The 24,354-nt window shown below is 36.7% G+C and overlaps 1 protein-coding gene across 1 annotated transcript in view; it reads left to right on the forward strand.

The window, feature by feature from the left end:
• TPP2 (tripeptidyl peptidase II) overlaps positions 1-24,354 on the forward strand; it is a 49,617-nt gene that overhangs the window by 5,789 nt on the left and 19,474 nt on the right. Inside the window, exons 7-23 of the mRNA XM_009575243.1 lie at positions 485-639; positions 1,629-1,705; positions 2,205-2,332; positions 4,220-4,319; positions 6,455-6,603; positions 6,738-6,853; positions 8,489-8,657; positions 10,613-10,770; positions 12,127-12,203; positions 13,148-13,254; positions 14,154-14,308; positions 15,447-15,563; positions 17,160-17,260; positions 19,237-19,333; positions 19,605-19,742; positions 21,575-21,819; positions 22,024-22,102. Of these exons, the coding sequence (XP_009573538.1) occupies positions 485-639; positions 1,629-1,705; positions 2,205-2,332; positions 4,220-4,319; positions 6,455-6,603; positions 6,738-6,853; positions 8,489-8,657; positions 10,613-10,770; positions 12,127-12,203; positions 13,148-13,254; positions 14,154-14,308; positions 15,447-15,563; positions 17,160-17,260; positions 19,237-19,333; positions 19,605-19,742; positions 21,575-21,819; positions 22,024-22,102 (2,168 nt within the window). The remainder of the gene's footprint in view (positions 1-484; positions 640-1,628; positions 1,706-2,204; positions 2,333-4,219; positions 4,320-6,454; positions 6,604-6,737; positions 6,854-8,488; positions 8,658-10,612; positions 10,771-12,126; positions 12,204-13,147; positions 13,255-14,153; positions 14,309-15,446; positions 15,564-17,159; positions 17,261-19,236; positions 19,334-19,604; positions 19,743-21,574; positions 21,820-22,023; positions 22,103-24,354) is intronic.

The raw sequence follows: 24,354 nt of genomic DNA on the forward strand, positions 1-24,354 counted from the left end.
CATGTTCAGCCGGCTGTCAGCCAGCACCCCCAGGTCCTTTTTGTCTGGGCAGCTTTCCAGCCACTCTTCCCCAAGCCTGTAACTTTGCATGGGGTTGTGTCGTGGTTTAACCAGGACAGGTTGTTGTGACCCAAGTGCAGGACCCGGCACTTGGCCTTGTTGAACCTCATACAATTGGCCTCAGCCCATCGATCCAGCCTGTCCAGGTCCCTCTGCAGAGCCTTCCTACCCTCGAGCAGATCAACACTCTTGTCCAACTCGGTATCATCTGGTGCACTTGATCCCCTCATCCAGATCGTTGATAAAGATATTGAACAGGACTGGCCCCAAAACTGAGCCCTGGGGAACACCGCTTGTGACCGGCCGCCAACTGGATTTATACACTTATAGCTCAATAAGTGAAAATTAATTGAACTGTAGTCTATTAAATTGGTATAAATTAAGTTCACTAAACGTACAGTGATACAACTTTTCATTTGCTCAGGAGCACACGGAACACATGTGGCTAGTATTGCAGCTGGATACTTTCCAGAAGAACCAGAACGAAATGGTGTGGCTCCTGGAGCTCAGATTCTTGCAATCAAGATTGGCGATACGAGACTAAGTACAATGGAAACTGGCACTGGTCTAATAAGAGCTGTGGGTATTTCACTGAGTAAATGATTATTCTCAGCAGCGTGACTTAATTGTAGAATATTGTGGAACACTTTCTGCTCTACTTGCTTATAGGCCGTGTTTTTATGGTTCTAGAATATTTCCAACAACAACAACAAAAAAACGCAACCAAAGCCAACCAGAATATATTTAAAAACATATCTTAAGACTAACGTTTTAATATAAAAGAAGTCTTCTGTTGCATAGAGCACTTACAGGATTCTTCAGACTGATAGAGTTGCAGTGTGTCTGGCTAGCTTGACACATGGGCTAAGTTACTTTTATGCTTATTTGAAGTTCTTTATTCTGTGTTGTGAGTGTATTTTTTTATAGTTACTTAGATAACTATAGAATGCTTAAATACTTAAATTAATCTAGAATAGAGACGAGTATCTACCCATGTGGCTGAATTTGTTTTAACTGTTTCTTGAGAGTGAGGAAAAATATAATTCCTTTTTAATGATGAAAGGCCCAAGACCTTTTCCATATAGTGAGTTGATGGAGAAAAATTTTGCACAAGAAAAGGAATTGAAAATAGAAAATTGTATTTGTGGCCCATAGAATATCTTGCTGTAGCAACATGAAGATGTACAATAATGTTTTTGTGACTTTTTGGAATTTAACCAAACTGCACAGGAAAGGAGAATTTTATCTTGTTGAGGTCAGACATTTGAGACAATACTAATGATGTCTGCAGTGTTCTCTTAGGGTAATGTCTTAATTTACAGCTTGGAACATGGCAAGAATAAGACTGTTCAGGGAGTGGTTTTTTTATTCTGTTTGTTCACTGGGAAAATACCACTTAAGTAACTGATTGAAGTAAATTAAATTATTTTCTTTTGTCGAGTCAAAAGAAATTTATCCCTGTTTCTTAGATCTGTAGCAGATCAGTTTAAGCAGATGTTTTTTGCCATTCCTTAAGTGACTTATTCTATGACTAGTATGTATTTAGGCTTTTATTTTTACTTTATCAGATGATAGAAGCAATAAAATACAAATGTGATCTTGTCAACTATAGCTATGGAGAGGCAACACATTGGCCAAATTCTGGGTGAGTACTACTGTGGTTAATATAAAGTATTTTAATATCACAGAAGTGGATTTACACTTGTTGAGCTTTGTGTAAATGAACTGTCAGTAAGAATGAATTGTCCAGGCCCAAATGAGAAATATACATTAAACTGTTGCAGTTTATATTTTTAACTATCTTCGAAAGTTAAGTAAACCTATCAAAAGGGCTATTGATTTATAATAGAAAGAATATTTTAGAATAATAAAGAATTTTTGTAGTTGGAACACCACACGATGTGTGGGGTTTTTTTGAAGACCTAATGTTGCTACATAACTGTTACGCCTTTTTAAAGCCAGAAGATATTTTTTGTGGTCAGCTTCTGTACTGGAACTGCCTCTGCTAGGTGTGGGAAGCAGGCTTCATAATATTCCTTGTTCTGTGACTGGTCACAGAGATTCTGCTAGAAATGGGAGTTTTGCCCTGTGGGAAGAAAGCAATATTGTTGATTAAATGACTTATTTTTTTTCTCTTGCATCAGGAGAATTTGTGAAGTAATTAACGAAGCAGTGTGGAAACACAACATAATCTATGTTTCAAGTGCAGGAAATAATGGCCCTTGCCTTTCTACAGTAGGATGTCCTGGTGGAACTACATCTAGTGTAATAGGTAAATAATTTGTTTTGAAAAAAAATTTTGACAGTATTCAGCTTCTGTCTTTTCAAGCTTTGTGTTACATGTTTGAGATCACCGGTTGATTGCTGAACTAAATTTAAAAAAAAAATCAAAGACTGCTGGGCTACAACACTAATTCTGAGGGAGGCACTTGCTGTATGCTTAGGTATAAAAATTTAGGTTGTTATCTTCTTACAATTCAAGACCTTACTTGTGTAGAAAACAGAGGTAGGAGGCGGATGGTCTTGATTTGATGTGGCTTTGTATAAAATTTGCAAAAGAAATCTTTGTGGTCTGACCTATTTGAAGATTGCAAGATTATTTTTTTAACTGTAACTGTCTGAGTACACCACTTCATTCAGACCATTAGCTGCTGGTAGATGCAACTTGTAAAAAAATACAAGCAAGTTGAATTCTAATTAATCTTCTGGAAAGTCTTGTAATGCATTCTAAATTGTCAGAACCACAGTTTTAGATCATCTGTCTTCATCCAAAACTCTAATTTCTATTTGTAGTGAAACGAAGCTTTTTAACTTGAGTATAAAATAATCCCATGACGTGACCTAGACAAGTCCTTCTAGAGGAGGAATTCTTTTAGCTGCAGTGCCGCTTCTGTGCAAGTCTTTTACTGGTGTAAGAATTGCTTTTTCTGATGGGCTAGTGTATCTTTTTGATATTTCAGTGAAAGATTGAGGTATAAGACTTAGCAAAATGTCTAGCATTCAGGGGTGACTTCCCTAGTCTTAATTTTTTATATAAATCCTCTGATGCTGCATTACTGTGTTACACAAGTTGCTTGTTAAATCTCAGAATTCTCATGCAGGGAGACTAGCATGTAGACTTGAAAGTTGGAGAGACACTTTTTCAGGACAGCTAGTAGAATTAATGCTGATTGCTTTCTAAAAGTTAATCTGCAGTACTCCGTTACTGCGACTGGGGGTTGGAACTGGAACTAACAAGCTCTTTGCAGGTCTGCATTGGCTTTGCTCTTACAGTGCATATACTCTGTCAATTCAGCTTGCTCCTTGTATCACTCTGAAGACTGGGTGATCATTCATTCTGCATGCTAAGTAGCTTGCTCCTTGTCTTCCATCTGGAGTGAACCAGATACGGGATTTTTTGGTTTTTGAGGGTAAAGCAAAATACATTCGACAGGATGGCTTGGTTCACACAGACAGTATGGACATGGACCTTGCCAAATCTGTTTGTCAGCTTGGTATGGTAGTCTTCTACCATGCTGATAGTGCTTGTGCCATAAAGCACATGGACTGTACTCTTGAGAATAGGTACACGGCATGGATGCAGTGTGCATCCTTGATACCGCGTTCAACGCATTGGCAGGCTTTCATGTAGTCATTTACATGCTGTGGGCACTTTGAACTGATATACAGGAAATGAATGACTGTCTCGTCACTGTGTTTGAGCTGTGTGGATGTGGCCACCTGCTCCAGGTGGTGTAGCTGTAAGCCCTGTGAACATGAACCAATTCACATAGATGGCTTTGATGAATGGTTGGTGTAGTTTGTAACAGTGTAAACGCAGCTGAAGGGGTGCGGGAGAGAGTGGAGACACGTAAAAGTGATCTGTTGTGAAAGAAATGTAGAAGGTGAATACGTTCTATTCCAGTTGAATAAAAATGAAACTTTGAAGTTTATATAATATTCTAATATTATACCGTATGACCATTAGCATTGTTACTGCATAGCATGCTGCTTTACATGTGCTTTGTAACAATATCCGGATTTAATGAGATGGAAAACGTGTGCTTAAAAATGTCAAGCAAAAATTCTTCTCATAATGTATTTAAAACACAGAAATACTTTATTTTTGCTTTTAATAAAAATTCATTGTACATCTAAAATGCTTGAATGTTTTTTACAGGTGTTGGTGCCTATGTATCACCTGACATGATGGTTGCTGAATACTCTTTAAGAGAAAAACTGCCAGCAAATCAATATACTTGGTCATCCAGAGGGCCTAGGTAGGTTATGCTAAAAGAACAAACTCATTACTTTGGGGTTCAGATTATGTAATTCAAAATCTAAACATTGGTCATTAATACCAGAATAAAAGTATTTCTTTCCCACGGGAAAAAAATGTTCTTGAAGGCCTTTGTATGTCAGGCTCTAGAACTTCTTGGGGAGGGGGAAGACCACTGAACTGCCTCAGCACAACCTGTGTGTTTCAGGAAAGTGTATTTGATGAGCACAAACCTATTCAGAGATAATAAAAGTTGTTGAAAAGTTATTTGGAAATTTGTTCTTTTTCTGAAATTTTTTTCTTCAGAGGATTTTTTCCATAGGATTTATTTCATTATGTTAGTGTGGTGAAGTTAGTGTGGTGTTCTGTTAGTGTTGAAGGTTAAAAGAAATACTGTTACTGCAGTGGTGTTACTTCTAGCTTCAGTGACATTGCTGTGATGGCACAACTTACTCCAAGGGTTTTGCTTGAGTCCAGTAGAGGTGTGAGTAGGCAGAAGAAAATGCTTTTCTACCTCACGTTATGGGAAATTATCTCAAGGATTTATAAAAGAAAATTTAGGAGCAATGAAAACTTTCATGTCTTAAAAGCATTTGATAGTAATGTGGTAGCCAAAAGAAGAAAAAAGAATAGCGTCTCTTCTGAGTTCTTGCCTGTGTTTAGACTTTGGAATTGTTCTTGTGAGTCGTGGAGTTACTGTATACTGTCTTTTGTAGTTTAGCCTACAATAGTATTGAGTGAAGGAAAAAATAAAAAAGCTTGAGGTTGGTCCTTGGTTTATTTGCTGGTTACATAGCAAATGCTTCCCTATTAGCAGTGGTCTTCAAAGTTAGCTGTCATGGTGTTTGTATATTTACAAGCAAGTATATTGTTCCAAGAACCTTATTATGTAGAAATGTCATGTTTCATGTAGGGAGAAGAGAAATGTGGTCTCTGCCTTCAGATGAGAAGGGAGAAAGAGTTGTAACTGATGTTGATATACATACACACACGTATATATAAAAACTACCTTTTGTGTGCTTTGTCACTTTGCATTGTAAAATAGTCAGAATGAGCATCTGTCAGCTGAAAGGCCCAAGTCTGGCCAAAGAAGGATTGCCCTTGTGTAGGGTGCAACACGCAGGTGACTGGAGAGTTCCTAAAGCTTTGCTAGAGCAGGCTTGGGGTAGGGGATCAGTCTGTCCAAGTAAACACTACAGGCTTTCAGGCAGATATGCCGTGCACTGCTTGGCCAGAAGTGTTATGATGCAGAACCTGTTGTTTATATAGGGCTGTCATAAAATATGTCCAAACATTATGTTACAGTATCATAATGAGAGTACTCTGATTTGAGACAGATTTTAGACATATGAAGCTGTTAGCGTAGGATACAAATACCCTAAAATACCCTGCCTCTCCACAGACCTTAATAGCTCAGGCACAGTGCTGTCCTTATTCAAGTGGTGCAATTTTTGTCTATCCAGAGCAAGGAAGGTGGAGCGTATCTGGCCCATACAGTTGAAAACTAGATGCTGCTTTAACTGTACTCGCTCCATTCTTAAATATGCTCGGGCAAGAAAGAAAGGTGGCTTAGGCCCAGCTGATCCTGATCCACCTCTCGGCGTTCCTTTTTTTGTCTTCTCCCCTTGCTCTGTTTGTCTCAGGTTCTGTATCGTAATTCAGAATTTGACCTGGTAGTGAAGTGGCAACATGCAAAATTAGAGATCGGGATTTTGGATCTTTTCTAGTTTTCCACTCCCTTTTACTGTTTTTATTTAAAAATAGCTGTTAAATAGGCTATGTAGAATACTAATTTATGTATTGAAGTGTTTAATAGGTTTGTTTGCATGCATTTTCTAATTCAAATCCTAGAAGATATTCTGCTGGCTAAAATGAAGGCTGGTGAAGAGTATTGAAGGAGTGAAAGTTTAAAAAACTCACTGTAAAACAGGCATAGCTGATGATTAATGTGACATTTTAAATTGCTGCTTAGTGGCATGCTTTTTCTTGAGTTTAATGGGTTAATGGATTTAGTGAAGTAATATACTTGTGAATGTTCCCTAAAGCTAAAACGATTTTTTTAAGTGCACGGATAACTTCAAGACAAAGTGTGCAGGAAAAAATGTTTGTTTTTCAACCGTTCTGTTTTAACACTAGCACTGATGGAGCCCTTGGAGTAAGTATCAGTGCCCCAGGAGGTGCTATTGCTTCAGTTCCAAACTGGACTCTGCGAGGAACACAACTCATGAATGGCACATCCATGTCTTCTCCCAATGCATGTGGAGGCATTGCATTAGTATTGTCAGGTAATGTGCTATGATGTTAAATATAGATACATAGTGTAAAAGAGATTAGATACTTTTTCCTCTTAAAAAAAAAAAAAAGCTGTAACTTTCAAATTTTTTGTTGTATCCAATAATACCCTTATTTTTAATTTCAGGACTCAAAGCTAATGATATTCATTACACTGTTCATTCTGTCAGAAGAGCTTTAGAAAATACTGCAGTGAAAGCTGAAAACATAGAAGTATTTGCACAAGGACATGGTATTATTCAGGTACTTGCTAGCAAAAAATACAACATAATATAAATAACTGCCAGTGGAAAACTAACCCACAAAAAAAGAGCAGCTTTCTAGATGAGCTCACTCAGTTTGCTCCTATGCTACTTGACTCTCAGATCTGATTGAGGGAGAACAAGGGAATGTAGTGGGAGGGGAGGAGGAATGAGACAGTTCTTTCAGTTTTAGCATGCAGTTACTGTAGAATAAATGTGCTAACTAGACACATTCTTAGACTGATCAAAAAGGTATGTGGACATAAAAGTGGGATGTGGGTTTTTATCACCCACATGTGGATTTGGATGCCTAAATTCTGTCCCAATGTCCAAAAATGTTTTTATGCTATTGTCAGAGAGAGCTGAACTTGTTCTGTGCAGACAAAAGCTTGAACTGTAAGTTCTGAGCAGTGAAAATACAGAGATAACCACACTGGTTCATAAAGCAGTACAGCTGCAGTTGTGCAATGACTTTGCTCTGGGCCTGCACTGAAAAGCCTGAGTGTTCATTGTATCCTGTGGACTTCTAAGTAGCTTGGAAATCTGTGATGTGATCTTTTGTATGATGAAGGCATAGTGAATGACAGTCTCCCTATGCGTAAGCTCACGTTCTTGGAGCTGCTGTCATTTTTTGCCTACAGTCACTCCCATCCTAGCCAAATAGAGGTACTGAGATTTTGCTCTCATGCTTAAAGATGTTAGATATTAAATGTGTAGCCCTAAACTCACGTTTGGGAGATGCTAGAACCTAGTAGGTAATGTCTGCTAAGCACATCTGTAACACTGAGTTTGATACAGAAGGCAACAATGGTGGTAGCCATATCAATTAAAAAACATTGCCACAGAAAAATGAAATGCACCAGTCATATGTTATGATTTAGTAGTGATTAAAGCATGTGTTAGCCACATATTTTAAAACTCTGATCTGGGAGACCGAGGCTGTTGTACGTCCACTTGTCGCAAAGGAGAGTGCCCTAATCTCCGCTGGTGAAGGTAGCTCACTGTGAAGTAGGAGAGATTGTAAGATTTTTGGAGTCAGTAGAATAGAAAGCGAGATAGAAGGGTGTCTTTTTAAAACAAAAAGGTGAACTTGTCACGTGAGTTTACTGTGACAGCTCATTTACTTACATCCAGGGCTGGATTTCATGACCTGATTCTCTTATTTCATCTCAATATATAAAACTTACATGGGCATCCCATATTGCTTGTCTCTTTTGAACTGCTCAACTTCTTGTATGTATAAAAAGTTTAAATGCGTAACTACTGTTGCTCCACATATGAGAAAGGCACCTAATTTAGTACAGTAGGTCTGGGCTTTGAAGTCCTCTTTGTCTTTGAAGTCATCTCTGAAAACTTCTGTTGTGCGTCTTTTGATGGATTTATAGCAAAGGAGATTTGTCTTTTTTTTTTTTAATGTTCTTGACTTTCTGTGCTCTGTGTGGCTGTTGCAGACTGAAAATGTTGCCTCATTTTCTTTACTGAGTATCGTGTAAGGTGCAATCAGTGTGGTTCAGGTAGCACGTGAGTTACTTCACTGTTTGTTGCTGTGCTTGCTGAATACTTCATATTGAAGACAGTATGCACAAATTACTGTTAAGTTGAAATTTATTAATTTAGAATGTGTTCTTTCTGACAGGTTGATAAAGCCTATGACTACCTCATTCAGAATTCATCATTCACAAGTAACATAGGCTTTACGGTTACTGTCGGCAGCAACCGTGGAATCTACCTCAGAGATCCTGCCCAGATAGCTGCACCTTCTGATCATGGGGTTGGCATAGAACCTGTCTTTCCCGAGAATACAGGTAGGAAAGAGCTTTTGTATGCGGGGCGGTGGGGAATAATGTGTAATCTTTGAACAAAAAAGCTGTGATAATGAGGAGTGATAGGAATCTATGCTGTAGAAGGAGTAAGTGCAACTCTAAATTTCATGGTAAATGAAGGCATGCAGCTAAACAGCTTTTCCATTCTAACCTCAGACTTACAACTGCAGCACTTCCATGTCTTGGGGGAGTCTGTTGCTTCATGCTTCCTCTCACTGAAAAAAGGGATCTCTCTTTGTTCTGAAGAAATTTAAAGCGAAGTTGTGGGGCCAGGGAAGAATACAGAAAAACAATCAAATATCCCTAATGTTTCATGAAATTGTAGGACTTCAGGGGTTTTGTTGTAGATAACTCTTGACAAAGAATGATTACTGTTCAGTAAAGATGAAAGAACTTACCCAGAAATTAGTTTCTCAGTTACTTAAAGACTATAAATCCTAGATTTGGACTTTATCTAGGTTTCCACAACCTTGGTTGTTTAACAAACTAGACTTACATTCAGTATCTAGTAATGGATAAACACAAATATATCTAAAGGCAATACAGGAATTAATACAGGTTTTAGTTAGTTACTAACAGGATAAAAGTTACTTTTGTAAATCAAAATAAGGTTTGACATCTTTTCTCCGTAAACTGTTTTGCCCTGCTTTACTTTATTAAATAGAAATTGGAATTCACTGAGAGACTGAATTACACTGTATTCAAAAAATGGTTCATGTGAGAGCTTGTTACTGACATTAATTCCTTTCCTAAAACCAGTGATCCCCAAGAAGGTTGGCATGTGACAAAGGGGTGAGTTTATTTAGGGGAATAAAGGGTATGAATCAGGACAGTTTACTGACTGAGAGTAACTTAGTTGTTTGACAGGTTACATTGCAATCGGTGCTTTTTAAATTTACCATATGACACGGAGAAATAAAATAATCATACGATAGACTCTTCTGCAGGAAGCAAACAATTTGAAAACATAGACATTTGTAATGGATGACTGGCTTGTGGCATGATGTTGTTTCCCTAGTACCTGTCCAATTGTTATTTCTGTGCTGCATCTGGTGTCTTCAACAAGACTGAGTTTGAGAAACTCGAAGTAGTAGTAGTAGTAAGAGGTTAAGGGAGGCTGATCCGCTCAGTCTGTCTGTTGAAGTTCTCTTTGAGCTTTTATTGCTTCTCATGTGCCTGTGAGAGAATTACATCTAATCATAGAGTGCTCTTTACTTAACGAAGATGTAATGAAATATCTGAAAATTAAGCTAAGGTTAATTAGGACTAGGAAAGGTGGAAATTTTTTTTCAAAGTGTCATTAATCTTTAGAGCAGGAGAAAGCTGGTTTTTAATCACTAAAACATTTCAGCTAGGGTTGGATGCTTTTCTGGAAGCTGTGATTTAACCCATAGCTTTTTTGACATGGAAGCTAATTTGCGAAATTGGCTAAATTGACTGTTTGCAAAGTCAGACTAGATTATCATAGTAATTTTTTAATAGACTTTACTTCTCGCTTAGGTTGCTTTATAATGTAATTTGGTAATTAGCATAACCTTCAGAATCAGTGTAACTGCTTTTTATTGTATTTCTCTGCATTAGGCAAGACTTTGTATCTATACAAAGAAGTTTATACCTGCTTCCAGACTATGTTGTGGGTAACTGTAGCATTGCTTACTAGCCTACCTTTGACTTTGTCAGCTTTGAGGAGGGGAAATTTCAAAGTTGGGTACAACCTTTATTTTACTGTACACTGCTGCTATTCTATTTTTCTCAAGTTAAAACAAAGAATATAGAACACTGTCCTTTGTGGAGAATCTGACATCCAGGGGCCCTAAGGAATTGGTTCCTGTTACATTTTATTGATGTGTACATTTTAATGGCAAATACTGTGTTATAGTAGAATATGAGCACGTATTTTTGTAATTGAACTGTTTTTTAAATTTGTTTCTTGACAGAAAACACTGAAAGAATCTCTCTCCAGCTTCATTTAGCTTTAACTTCAAATGCACCATGGGTCCAGTGTCCTAGTCATTTAGAGCTCATGAACCAGTGTCGACACATAAATATTCGTGTGGATCCACGTGGCCTGAGAGAAGGACTACATTATACAGAGGTATTGAAGTATTGGTGTTCTAAGCAAGGTTGTGTGCCCTTTCCTTTTCATGTGGTCTCAATCAACTTTTTATAGCAGTAATTTTTAAGGAGATAAAAGCTGTGTGCTGTACAGACCAGAAAATACTGTCACACTCCATTTCACTCTACAGCCTGAATCCAGGGTTCAGCAATAGTTATGCTGTGCAATGTTATATGTATAGCACATACCAATGGGACTTTGAGTATCTGTGTTTAAAAAATAAAAGTGTGTAGAAAATATAAACCAAATAAATAACCATTCATTAAGGTTTTTTTCTCTGGATATGTTTACACCTTTGACTATCTGGCTCAGTCCTGGATTATTACTAAGGATAGAGATTTGTGTTTTTATTAAAATATTAAATATTTCTCTCTTTCTGTGGTGGCTTAAGGACTGGCCTAGCTTTTGTGGTGTTGCCATGTAGTCTTATATGGACCCAAGATTTTGCTTTACCTTGAGGAGTTGCTTGGGTACAGTGATGCAACCTATTTTCTTGTTTCCTCACCTCTACCTCATCCGATGTTGGAAGATGAAGGAGAAAAATGTGTGGTAATGGCTGTGTACAGCAGAAGCATTTTGCTGACTTTGAGCAGCTACATTCAAATTTGGACAAATTTAATATGAAAGCCATTAAATTTCTCATTTTCTCTCCCAACCATCCTCTTTCGCTCCTGCAAAAGAAACCCACCAACAAAAAATATTTTTCAGCCCTCTCCATTCTCATCCCAAACCTTACCAAATTAACATTGAAATGTTTCCATTGCATTGTAGTTGATCATAACGAAAACTATATCAATTTGCTTTTTAGAAGTAACTTGCTTAAGATGCTTAGAGTTGCAAGTCTTCTATGGTACCACTGAGAACATTTTAGCAAAGTGATGATGGAACAAATTTTCAGAGATAGTATTTAAAGCTTGGCCATGAAAGACATGGTAAATCGAACTGTATTTTATCAAGCACAATCCTGGGAAACAAGGATTGAAATACTTTTAATGCAGCGACAAAAATAGCTGAAATAAAATAATAAGGCTGTTCGGGACAAATCCTGAGCTGAAACTAGGTTGAGCTTTTGATATAGGGACTATCAAATGTGGGTTGAAAGCTTGAAAACTGGGGAAAGACTGGAATGACTATAAGTGTGAAAACTAGTATTTTTTTTTTCTTGGTGAACGTTGCTGTTTTATTATTTCTAGGGTGACAGTGGTCAAATGAAGATCTCTTTTTCTCAGTGATAACTACAAAGATTCAAAATACTCTGCAACTAGTTTAAGTTTATGTTGTCATCTATAATTTCATTTTGACCAAAGATTAAGTGGCTGTATTTTATTTTGTTAGGTGTGTGGATATGATACAGCAATGCCTAATGCAGGCCCTCTGTTCAGAGTTCCCGTAACCGTTGTTATACCAACAAGGTCAGTAAACCCAGGCTTTATCTGCATTTTTAAAGTTTAGTTTAGTTTTCTGTACCCGCTTACTTGTCATTTATTTCACCACCTTCTTTCTCTAGGAGTCTTGAACTTACTACTGACATTGGTAAAGGAGCAGAGATCTGAAAAGATTCTGCAGCAGACTTACATAGCAGTGGCTTTTTTGTAGTTTTGGTCCTGGTAGCCAGAAGGCGGTGTGTTCTGGTGGGCTTAGCCACAGTGACAGCAGCTTCCTGGTCCATCAGAATACAGATGACTTCTGGCTTGTGGACCAAAGTATCAATCAATATACTCATAGATCTGGGTCAACTGGAGTTTGTTTTTCCATTTCTGACTGGTGGATTAAAGTACATAAAGGCAGGGGGACATTATTTGGCAGGTGAATATTGGGGTAAGCTTCCATCATGACTTTGATACAGTGAATTTAGAGAGTTAGTATTGTGCCCATCATTGATTTAAACATATGACTTCAGTGATGTTGATAGGGAAGGAGAGTATCTTATTAAACCTACTCAGTGGACGATCTGCCCTGAGAAAAAAAAAATGTAACTTTTCTCTAACTCATTCATAGAAATATTACTTCTTACATACCTTAGCTCACTCTAGTGGAAAGTCACTCATCCAGGAAAAGCAGATCCACTGAAAACTAGGGTTCTTTGATACTTATGTTTAAGCTCAGTAACTTCGGGGAAGTGGGGAGGGTGTCTACGTAATGTGTTTGAGCTGATGTTTTAAATCTTTTAGATACATTGTGCTGTCTGACTTGGTACTAGTAGGGATTAAAGTAATTGGTGCTGAGGACTAAATATCCTCATTGTACACTTTTTTTGAGAGTATTTTTGCATGTAAAAATACTTTAAAAAAAAAAAAAGAAAAAAGGGCTTCACAGCTTGTTTGATTACTGTTTGTGTTTTCTTTTTGACATACAGAGTAGATGAATCATCAAGCTATGACCTGACATACACAGATGTTCATTTTAAACCTGGTCAAATCCGAAGGCACTTCATTGATGTTCCACAGGGAGCTACATGGGCTGGTAAGGAAAATTACCACATTAATTAAATAAAAAAATCACATCTGTCAGACTTGACAAAGTTGTTTTGAAATCATTTTGAGTTCTGCCTGAATAAGAACTGAAGGATTTGAGCCATGAATATGTAAAATATTTATTTGATTTTAAGCTCTTAGAGGAGTGATTTTGAGTTATCTCATGGTTTCTGGTATAGTAGAATCCTGATTCTCAGTCTTCTAGAAACGAGCAAATACAATCTGAAGTGATTGCCTAGAGGAATACCCCATGTTTATGGAAAAGTGTCACTGTCTGAGGTTTGCCTAGTTTTTAAGGTGTATGGATGTAGTGTTGAAGAAAATGTGATTTCCATAATGGGCGAGTAGCTCATAATTCTGCAAGGAGGAAAAAAAGTTTTTTTTTTTGGTGTATGGATGTAGTGTTGAAAGATGTCTTAACTGAAGAAAATGTGATTTTCATAATGGGCGAGTAGCTCATAATTCTGCAAGGAGGAAAAAAAGTGTTTTTTTTTTTCCTCGTCTTCCTGTGTAAGGTTACTAAATAATAATCCTTTCAAGAATCTTTCGTTTAGACTGAAGTTAGTGATAAGACTCTTAATTTGGAATTCAGCAGCAATCTGTCCTGTACGGATTGTACATCTGTGCTAACTGATTAGTTTTCACTATTTAGTTGAGTCATGTTTCTCTTAACTGATCTCTGAATTTAGCTAGTTTTGCTTAATCTGACAGTGTCTTTGTAAATAACTGATACATAAACATTATTCACATATAGAGCCACTTGGGGTACTGCATAACTTCTTAAATTACAAATTACTTGTGAAAATAGTGTTTTTCTGGTGAATCTCTGCTTTCCTTCTAAAATTCTTGGCTCTTGAAACTAAACTTAATTTTTTTTCTTTAATCTAGAAGTGACAGTATGTTCATGTTCAGCTGATGTGACTGCCAAGTTTGTGCTTCATGCCGTTCAGCTAGTGAAACAAAAAGCATATAGAAGTCATGAGTTCTACAAATTTTCATCCTTACCAGAAAAAGGATCAGTGACTGAAGCATTTCCTGTCTTAGTAAGTTACCTTAGGGTGGCGTGGGGGGAGAGAGAGAAAGTAATATATCAGTGCAGTATAACATAACTCATCCTGGATTTTTTTTCCAAAGAAAAACCCCAAACCCAAGAAAACATACGTTTGTTACAGTAGTGAATGCATCTGGTTTTCAGTTTTGAAAAGATCACTAATAGCTTACTAGTGTTTCTTAATTATTTGGTAATGCCCTTAGAATGTGTTCATCTCTTCAATTTGTTGGTACTTGTTTATACAAACCAGTTTGTTTCCCTTTCAAATAGGGGCTATGATTTGTTGCATAGATGTAGTTCAGCATATTTTGCCTTTAGTGCTTAATGTGGTAATCTGGGATATCTCCTTGATGTTGAAGCCAGGTGATAACTGTCTGGCTTACATTCATACTGCTTAGATACAGCAGGCTTAGCTTGAATAATGCCAGCTCAAGAGTCCAAAACAGAACCAGGGAGTGAGCTAACAGTTCAGGGATGTGGATGACAGGGTCCACTTCTCAAGTTTGTCCCCTGCCTTGCTTAATTTAGTTGTATAGCTCTAAAGCCTAAGAGTGGTTATGATTTCTGTGCTATTCAGTCCCTTATCCTCTGTGAAAATGTCAGGTGGGAGACCCTAAGCTAAGTTTGTCCCACTGACACATTGTGAATTTTATCATGTTAGTTAAAAACCAAAACCAAACAACAACAACAAAACCCCAACCAAACAACAATAAAAAACCCCAAACCTCCCAAGCTTCATGCCATCTTATTTAGGCAGAGAGGGATCTCTTTTTTCTGCTACACTTTTTCTAGGGCACATGTATTAAACTCATCTATGAACTAACCTGTCTGCCTAGTTTGAAGGATAGGAAAGGAAGACATAACATTTAAAAGCTGTACCTTCCTCTGTAGGGTATACCCCTGGCATTCTTTGTTCTAATGAGGTCATCAGTCATCCTATTTTGTTGGAGCTGTCTTGTGTTTTCTGGACCACTTAGTACTGTACAAACCTGTACAATTGGAGTGAACTGGACATAACAGGGTCTTTTTTGAGCTTTACTCCAATTTTTTTGGCTTGGGATGAGGGAGGCTGGGATGAAGAGAAGGGGAGTATGGGAGCTTGAGTCTAACTTTGTGCTTTTGTTACCCAGGCTGGAAAAACCATTGAATTTTGTGTTGCTCGGTGGTGGGCAAGCCTTAGCGATGTTAGCATTAATTACACAATTTCTTTCCATGGTGTACTTTGTGCTACTCCTCAGCTAAACATGGTAAGTGTTCCAGAGTGTTTATTTTGAACTATTTTGAAGTCTTATGGTATCTCAGAGTAAAAAAAGCTTTTCTTCATTCTTGCCTTTATTTAGAAAGACTAAAAGTATCTTTATACATGAGATGTTAATGTTTTCCCTTAAAAATAGGTAAATAGAAGTTCAGTCCCACAGAAATGCCCATTACCATTATTTATTATTTTTTCTATGCCTTTTCATTATAAATCAGCATGGGAAAAAAATAGAAAGGAGAAAAAAAAAAACCCCAAACAAAAAACCCAAACCCAACACCGATAGAAAGGACATACTAAAAGACTGTAATTGTAACTGTACTTACACTAGCAAGTGTTTGTGTGAATAAACTTTGCTGGGACCACAGTTCTTGAACTTGAATTTCTAGACTACCATTGCTAGAAGACAATACTCTGAATACCATTTTCAGAATAAAGTGTCATTAAATGTCAATAAAATTTATTTTCTGTTCAGTGTTTTATTGAGATGTGCCAATTGGCTTGAGATTCATCGTTCAGGGCAATTGAATGCACAGTGGATGGGCACTGTCATGATTCCTAAGGCTCTCTGATATTAAAGGATTGAAAAAAACATTGCTAAAAACATTAGTATCATAATATTGTCTTGTTCCAGTGTTCTTTGCTGTCCTGTGCAACCTGGCTTGGCTTTGCCTCCCTCAGGAGAGGGCTCTCTTTGAGAGCTGAGATGGCAATACCTACATGAAGCAGTACCATGCTAACTTATCCTGGCTCCTCCCTTTTTTTCAGCTAAGGGCCAGAGCAAATTATAGCTGTCCCACGGGTGAATTTGGATGTATTCAGGCTCTAAGAGCTGAATAAACTGGGGAAAAAAGAGTGGGTGCATTGTGCTAAGCTACCAGGTCTTGAACCAGTAGAAGAGGAAAAGAAAGAGCTGGTGTTGGTGCTGTGCACAGCAGCTCCCCCCACCCCAGCAGGATTACATCAACTGAATAGTGGAGAATTAAAAATGAGAGAATACAAACAGTTTTGCCCTTCCTTCTCGAGCACCTGTAACCTTCATAAAATAAATTTTAATAGTGCTGATACACTGGTGGCTTTGTCATGGGATACTCCTAGAAAAAAAGTTTTGAAATGATTTTGCCCATCACTAGCCTGTGTATGTAATACTGTTTCTTTTTTGCAAAGTTAAACTATTCTATAATAATAATCTTAAGCAGAAGTACCATAAAATACTTGTTTTAAGATTCTAGATGAATAATACTTGTATTTATTGAATTACATATTCAAAGGAAACTGTCACAAATGCACAAACAAAACCCAGCCCTGCCCAAAGCATGGCTTGTACAGTTCTGTGCAAAGTACTTAAATTATTAAGGGGAAAAAAAAATAAATAAGACTTTAGCTCCAACTGCTAAAGTTTTGCAAGTTCTAGTATATCGGCTATTGTGAAATAGATTAAGCTTGTGACATTTTCAAACTCAGCAATATTACTTCTTATAGTATAGATAAATACAGCTTGAGTTGTATTTTTGAGGGACATGTCAGATGGTCCACATCTGACATTTTAAGTGCACAGAAGCATAATCGTTATATACTCTTTCTTTAGCATGCTTCAGAAGGCATCGTACGATTTGATGTTCAGTCTCTGTTGAAGTATGAAGATATTGCTCCATGCATAAATCTGAAAAGCTGGGTTCAAACACTCAGGTAGAGTTTCTGGGGAACTGTATTGGGAAAGTGGGAAAACTATTTGTGTGTAGTTAAAACTAACATATTAACAGTGAAATTTATTCTTGTCAAATTTTAAGTAGGTTTGGAAGCATCAATTAATAAAATTTCTCAGCATTCTCTTTTTTGGTTCCTTTTAACTTTGACAGAATTTGAGAATTATGGTGACACTTTCCATACAAATAATTTTCCTTAAGATAATTTAAAAAAAAAAAAAAATTACAAAAATATTCCATTGTTTCCAAAGGAGACACTTAGAGGTAAAAGGCACTTTAATATCTAAAGAAACAAACTGTAAAGTTATTTGGTGCTACTGTTTGTTGTTTTGGTTTTTTTTAAGCAGCTGCTTCAGATCCTGCCCAATTTTGACCTGGGAAGACTGTCTTCTCTCTCTTGCTTGGTTAGAAGTGTTTTTGTAGGATCCGGTGCAGAATTTTGTGAGGAGAGTTGTATTTATCTTGTTGTCAGTTTGACACATGCTGATTTGGAGGAAAAGCTTTGTTGGAAAATTCCTAACCAGTGCAGCGATTATGGAACTTGATTACTTCAGGAGGAAAAAGAAATGCCGTACAGTTTAAGCAGTACTTTTAAGACTTGGGCCAGACAATTTCACAGTAGTCACTAATCCAAAGTTTTCCATTATTTGGGCCTCTCAGTGGAGACCTTGGGCTCTGTCTGGGGCTTTTGGATACTTGTAACTGGAATTGAGGTTGCTAGGAGTTTATTGTTTAATGAACATGCCACCTAATGTTAGATTCAGAAATACCCGATTTGATATGCCTTAAGTGAGGAAATAAAACAATCCTCTAACATATCTTTGCCTCATTCTTGGTTTGTAAAATGGAGATGCTCTTATCTCCTTGTAATATTTGAGGCACTCATCTGACAGTAAACTAACTGCAGTTAGGTAAACTAATGAGAAATATTTATGTATTTAAATTAAGGCATGAATAGTGTCTCTTGAATGAAGTAACGAGTCATAACACAGAGGAAAAAAGTACTGAATGGCTTCTTATTCGGTCTCTTGAGTTTCAAATGCTTGGAGGCAGGGTGAGTATTAGAGAGATGTATCATGTGTGGTATTACTTGGTTCTTAAGTCTTCTGTCAGCTGTCTATCTGGTGTCTGCCACACTGGGAAACCTGAGTTAAATGGACCTGTATTCTGACCCAGCACAGATATATATACTGGGTGACTAGTCTGTGCTCTTGGCAATGAAAAGCTGACAGAATCTTACAGAAAAATTTTGATCATGTAATTGAAGGTTGTCAGAATGAATGAATGAAATGTAAACTTAAATGATGCCAGGCTACCATCATTCTGCTGTTCTTTATTTCCGAAGCTCTTATTTTCCTATATCATTATTATTTAGCCTATATTCTTTGATGCTTAAGGTCTGAAGTGTTTGTGCTCCTCTGAACAATAGCTTGTCCTAACTGTATCTGAGTTAACATTCTTCAGTGCTACTACTCTGATTTCTGTAAGACCTCTTAGAGATTCTCTTCTGATATAACCTTCTATAACAAACAATTATCAACTATTTATTCTGTCCTGTAATTACTGTGCCATTAATTTTTCAATCTATGAATAAAAGTGCTGATTGCAGATTACTAGAGATATAAAGTAACCTTTTTTTTTTTTTTCCTAATCCTGAAGTCTGTTGGTTTTCCCTTTTCTTTTTTTTTAATGACCTTTAATTTTGTGCATTTAGAGATGCGTGCTAAGTTCTGTTGGTTGCTTTCTTTGGCGGTGTCTGTAATGTCACTAAACCTTGTTTTTGAACTGACATTCATTTTAACTGAGGAATTTATGCTGCCTGGGTAGTTACAATATTTTAAGAGATGTTACTGCATGTGCTGAATTCAGAATATGCTTCTGCTTAAGCAAGAGAAATTTTGATAGAGGGTACGTGTTTCCTAAGAATACCTTCTGTTGTTTTTTGTTGTTTAACTGCAGACCAGTGAGTGCAAAAATAAAACCTTTGGGCTCCAGAGATATTTTACCAAATAATCGTCAACTGTATGAGATGATTTTGACCTATAACTTCCATCAGGTAAAGGTTATGGATGTTTTTTTTTTTTAAAAGTCGTTAATAAATACAGCATGTTTTCTAAAACCAGGTTTTAACTTTAACTAGCTTTCTGTCAGAAACGAGGTCTAGATTCACACTCTAGACTCTACAGTCAAAATTCTGATTTGGTTCTCTTTAGGAGCTACTGTTGCTTGAAATGGGCTTTGGTTCAGGTATCCTTTTGAATATGCATGTAAGGATTGTACTTGTTTTACTCAATAGTGATTAAATGTTTTGACCTTTCTTTTAATAGCCTAAGAGTGGAGAAGTAACTCCAAGCTGTCCGCTTCTTTGTGAATTGTTGTATGAATCTGAATTTGATAGTCAACTGTGGATTATTTTTGACCAGAACAAAAGACAAATGGGTTCAGGAGATGCCTATCCACACCAGGTACAGAGTAATGTATTTATTTACCATCTGTTTTCTGCACAGTGTGAAAATTTTCATTCTTTTTCACCTCCCCAGCTTGCTGTTAGCTCCTAATATTTCCTGATGCATAGGTATAATGGTCTTATATCTTCACAAGAAGACAGGTTCAGTGGTGATATATTTATATGAAAAAAGTAACAAGAGGTTTTTTCCATGAAATGGAACATGACAATTTCTTTTTCCTCTTCCAAGGAAGCAGAAAGAGTTATGTGTGTTTTATTTCTACAAAAAGCTGTTAACTCGTGATTTCTTGTGATTTTGACTGGTGCTTCTCAAGAAGTGAATTCAAGTTCTTGTTGTCTTTATGTTTGGGTTTTTTACAAAGATGATACCTTGAACTTTTCTATTTAAGGTGGAAAGGATCCATTATTTTTTCTGTAGTCTGACTTGTCTGCTGATAGATCAGTGGCTTCTGTATCCACGAAGGCTGTCTTCTGTGCTGTTGATGTCTTCAAACAGCCTTTTAAATGCTATAGCTTGGTTTACTTCCTGTTGCTGTCTTTCAAAGGGAGGTTTTTGCACAAGACTTGCAGATACTGCATCCTCTGTGGGAATCTTTCTGCTGGAACAGACCTGGATCATGGGGAGGAGTGGGGGGATAAAGGGAAAAAAAAAAAGTGTAAGAGAAACATTTTCCATAGTTTTTGGTCTTGAAACTATTTTTTACCAATCCAAAATCACAGTTGAACTTCATCAATGTAATATTTATTTTGCTAGATCGATCATTCTGGAAGTGTACAAAAGATCAACTTTAAAGCATGTCTTTTGAGTCTTATAAATAAATTTCAGAAATTGCATTATTTAAACCTCTATTCCTTAACCTGCATTTTTAAGATGCTATAAAATCTAAAAATCACCAAAGTAGTCTGTTACTTACACCTGGTGGACCACCATGCTGTAAATCCCTGGTGTTGTGCATCACAGAACAATTCTAAAGCAATTCAAAATTATTTAATCCAGGAAGAAATACCAACAGGAAGCATGACTCCCTAAACCAGGAGAGGGAGATTCTGTGAGCAGGGTAGTGCTTAATTATTGTCCCTTTCTGCTTAGGGCTGCCTTTTCTATTATAGCAGCAGCAGCAGAAAGGAAACTTAACATGCTACTGCTCAAAACATCCACATGGTGCCCTTTTAGGTTGACAGAAATGAAAGAATGTTTTCAAAACTAAGAATTTGAGAGTCTAGGGTTTTTGGGTTTTTTTTTTTGCGGGGACGTTTTTTTTTTAAAATAAATGGAGATGATGTTATCTGCATATTCCTATCTGCATATTCCTAACTGAATATATAAAAAGCTCAGAGCAAAGAGTCTGTCAGCTCTTTAAACTGCAACCTTAAGTCTCACAGGAGTACTGGGTCCCTCAGCGTGAAAGCTGGTACAGTGTTTGAGACAGTAGAAGATATCCTGTGATCTAAACCACAGAGCACCCAAGTCACATAGGACACTGAAAGTGTATCAAGGCAAACCTGCTAGAGGTTTTGAACTGAAAGTTTAGCAAGAATTCTGGTTATTATTTGAGCAGTTAATACAGTGTTAGAATAGGAACAAATTATGTCAGTCTATTGTGTGGTCTGAAAACTTAATTTTTTTTCAGTCAATCCAAAATATGTTTTGGCTGCTATCAAGTCTTGAAAACACTCTGTTTTCAGGAGACTCCAAAACTAAGCAATCTAGCATATTTTAAATGGCTAGAGCTATATGGATCAAGAAGAACATGACAGTCTTATTTCTGGGTTTCTTTGTGAATGGTAAATTATTTAATCTTGACATTTATGAGAACTTCTTTCTTTCAGTATTCTGTGAAACTGGAAAAAGGAGATTACACTATTCGGTTACAAATTCGTCACGAACAGAACAGTGAGCTGGATCGCATCAAAGACCTTCCATTTATTGTTTCTCACAGGTTGTCTAGTACCTTGAGCTTAGATATTTATGAAAACCATAGCCTTGCTCTCTTAGGGAAGAAGAAATCCAACAGTTTGACATTACCACCAAAACACAGTCAGCCATTCTTTGTTACATCTCTTCCTGATGACAAGTAAGTTACTGAAGTCCTGTTTTTCTCATCTACATCTAACCAGCTGCCTCTGCACCTAACTAAAATGATACTTTGATAGTGTCTACCTGTTTAGGCTTGGTAATTCCTCTTGTGTTGCTCTTTCACTGTTTGGGTTCTTTATTGTAGTCCCCATGGAACGTTAATGAACCTGGTTTTAACATTGAACTTTCTTTCTTTGAATAGAATACCTAAAGGAGCAGGACCAGGATGTTATCTTGCAGGAGCTCTTACATTGTCTAAAACAGAACTTGGAAAGAAAGCTGTGAGTATTTGAAATGGACGACGGCTTCTTTTTCTGAAACTTTCGAAGCGAGTAAATGGCATGCCAGGAAGTGCTGTATTTCATGGTTTTAGTACTTTAGAGAGCACTAGGTTTAGTAATATAACACATTTTAGAAACTGTTGTTTCATTATAAAGTCAGAGTAACTTCTAGGTAGTTCTATTTTTATTTTCATCTTATAATGTCAAATTTAATTGCATTTTCTAAATTTTGAATTCTAATTCTCTTGCTCTGAATCCTTGTATTTCTAGAAGCAACTGCTTTTTTGTTGGTGTGGAGCCTTTAAAAGTGATTTTGTGTAATTGCCTAGCTTAGTATAATTTTTGAATGAAAAATACGTGCATATGTATTGTGGTTTGTGCATGTTGGTTCTCTAATAAATAGCTATGCTCTTCCTTGCATGCATACAATTTTCAGCAAAAATATGTGCTTTCTTAACACCTACATGTTACTGTTACAAAGTAGTAGGAATTTTGCTGACTCAAACGCATAAGCAGATAGATATTCTTACCTGCTGCACACTGATGTTGTCAACCACTAATATGACTGTATGCTCCAGCAGAATGATGTAAGATCTCTGTATGTGATACTAGAAAAAAGCTGTAGGATTTTTTTGCTCATAATGCAGCATCCTGTAAAAACTGGTTTTTAACTTGTATGAATCTGTAGTGCAACAGTGATTATAGTAACCAGATCACTCTTGTGTGTGTCTGGAGCTAAGGTATTTAGGAGGTTCCCGTAGTTATTTTTAAATAGATGTCAAAGAGAGAAAAAATTTGAATCAATCCTGGTGATTGTTAGTATTTAGAGGTAGTTCATCTATGTCCATGTATTACTAGATGTGGCTAAACAACATGTATAAAGCTAGAGTATGTTTTCATAGAAAATAAGTTTCTGTGATTAGGCAGGCACATACATTTACATCTTATTGAGTAGAAAAGTTTAGTTCATTCAATCTGATTTGGTTGTAGGTAATACTTTTGGGGCAGATTGCGTATAACTGCAGGTTAGATAATGTGTGTCAGGAGAATTTATGTATCAATGAGGAAAAACCCAGTAACTAAGAACTCTAAAATACTTATTTTTATATTTCTTTGTGATTCCTGCAAGGTTGCAAGTATACTTTTATGAAATCCATGGTAAATCCATTACAGTAGTGTAGTATAGTGTCCCTAACTTGAATTCTGCAATTCCTTGAACTATTGGTTGTAATTCTCATCTATCTTATTTTAAAACCAGACTAAGTGGTTATATACAGTGATTTCTGGGATGGGAAAGTAGGAAGTAGGTAGGTATTGCCTGTCAAATTTCATGTGATGAAGAATACTTAAGAGCTTACACGGAGAGAAATTCTAGCAGAGGCGTGTCTCATGTCATAGTCTAAGGCATTACTGTTATGGTCATATTTCACCAGAAAAAGGATGGTATCAAATAGTATCAAATACTTTCTGCTGCCTTTAGTGAACCTCAGTATGTACGAGGAGACAAAAAAGGCGGACTAGGCAGCAAAGTTGTCTCTAGATCAGCAAGTGGATGCAATGTGAGGGAAAATGGATCTAATTTCTGTATATTCATTATGAAATAGAACAATGCCACTGAACAGTCAAAACTTAAAATCTATACTTTTGAGACTGAATTTCTGTAATTTATTAATTTAAGCTAAGTGGTTAACAACACTTGCTTGTCTTACAGGAATAATGGACTGTATACACAATAATGCATTGTTTTATTAATTTTAAAAACCTGAAAGGGCATGCTTTAAGAGCGTGTTTGATCATAGATGTGACTTTCTACAAGTTTAAAAATCTGTAGGTTGAAAGTATAACCATAATTGTACAGAGAAGGTGTCTCCATCCTGTGTGGTGTGTGCATGTTTTCTTACAGTATGTTATTCTAACTCCCAGGGGCAGTCTGCAGCAAAGCGACAAGGAAAATTTAAAAAGGTACTGAATGTTAGTTTTTGAAAAAGATATACTTAAGTCTTTTTGCATATGACTTAAAGAATTTGTCTACCAGTATTGGTTTTTAATTTGTCTCCCTCATCTACCTCCTTAGTCCTGAGTTACTTACTTCAGCACCTTAAGTATGTCTACTGTTAGAATGACAAAACACTACTGTAATACAAAGCTGAGAGGCACTTGAGCATCTTGGATACTTCTGCAATAAGTGCTGTAAAAATGCATGTGGTGATTAGTGGTCTGTAATTTTTCTTTTTATGAAATATTCAGGAATC

This window comes from Fulmarus glacialis, unplaced genomic scaffold (assembly GCF_000690835.1).
Source record: "Fulmarus glacialis isolate BGI_N327 unplaced genomic scaffold, ASM69083v1 scaffold14123, whole genome shotgun sequence".
In the NCBI taxonomy this organism is placed as follows: Eukaryota; Metazoa; Chordata; class Aves; order Procellariiformes; family Procellariidae; genus Fulmarus; species Fulmarus glacialis.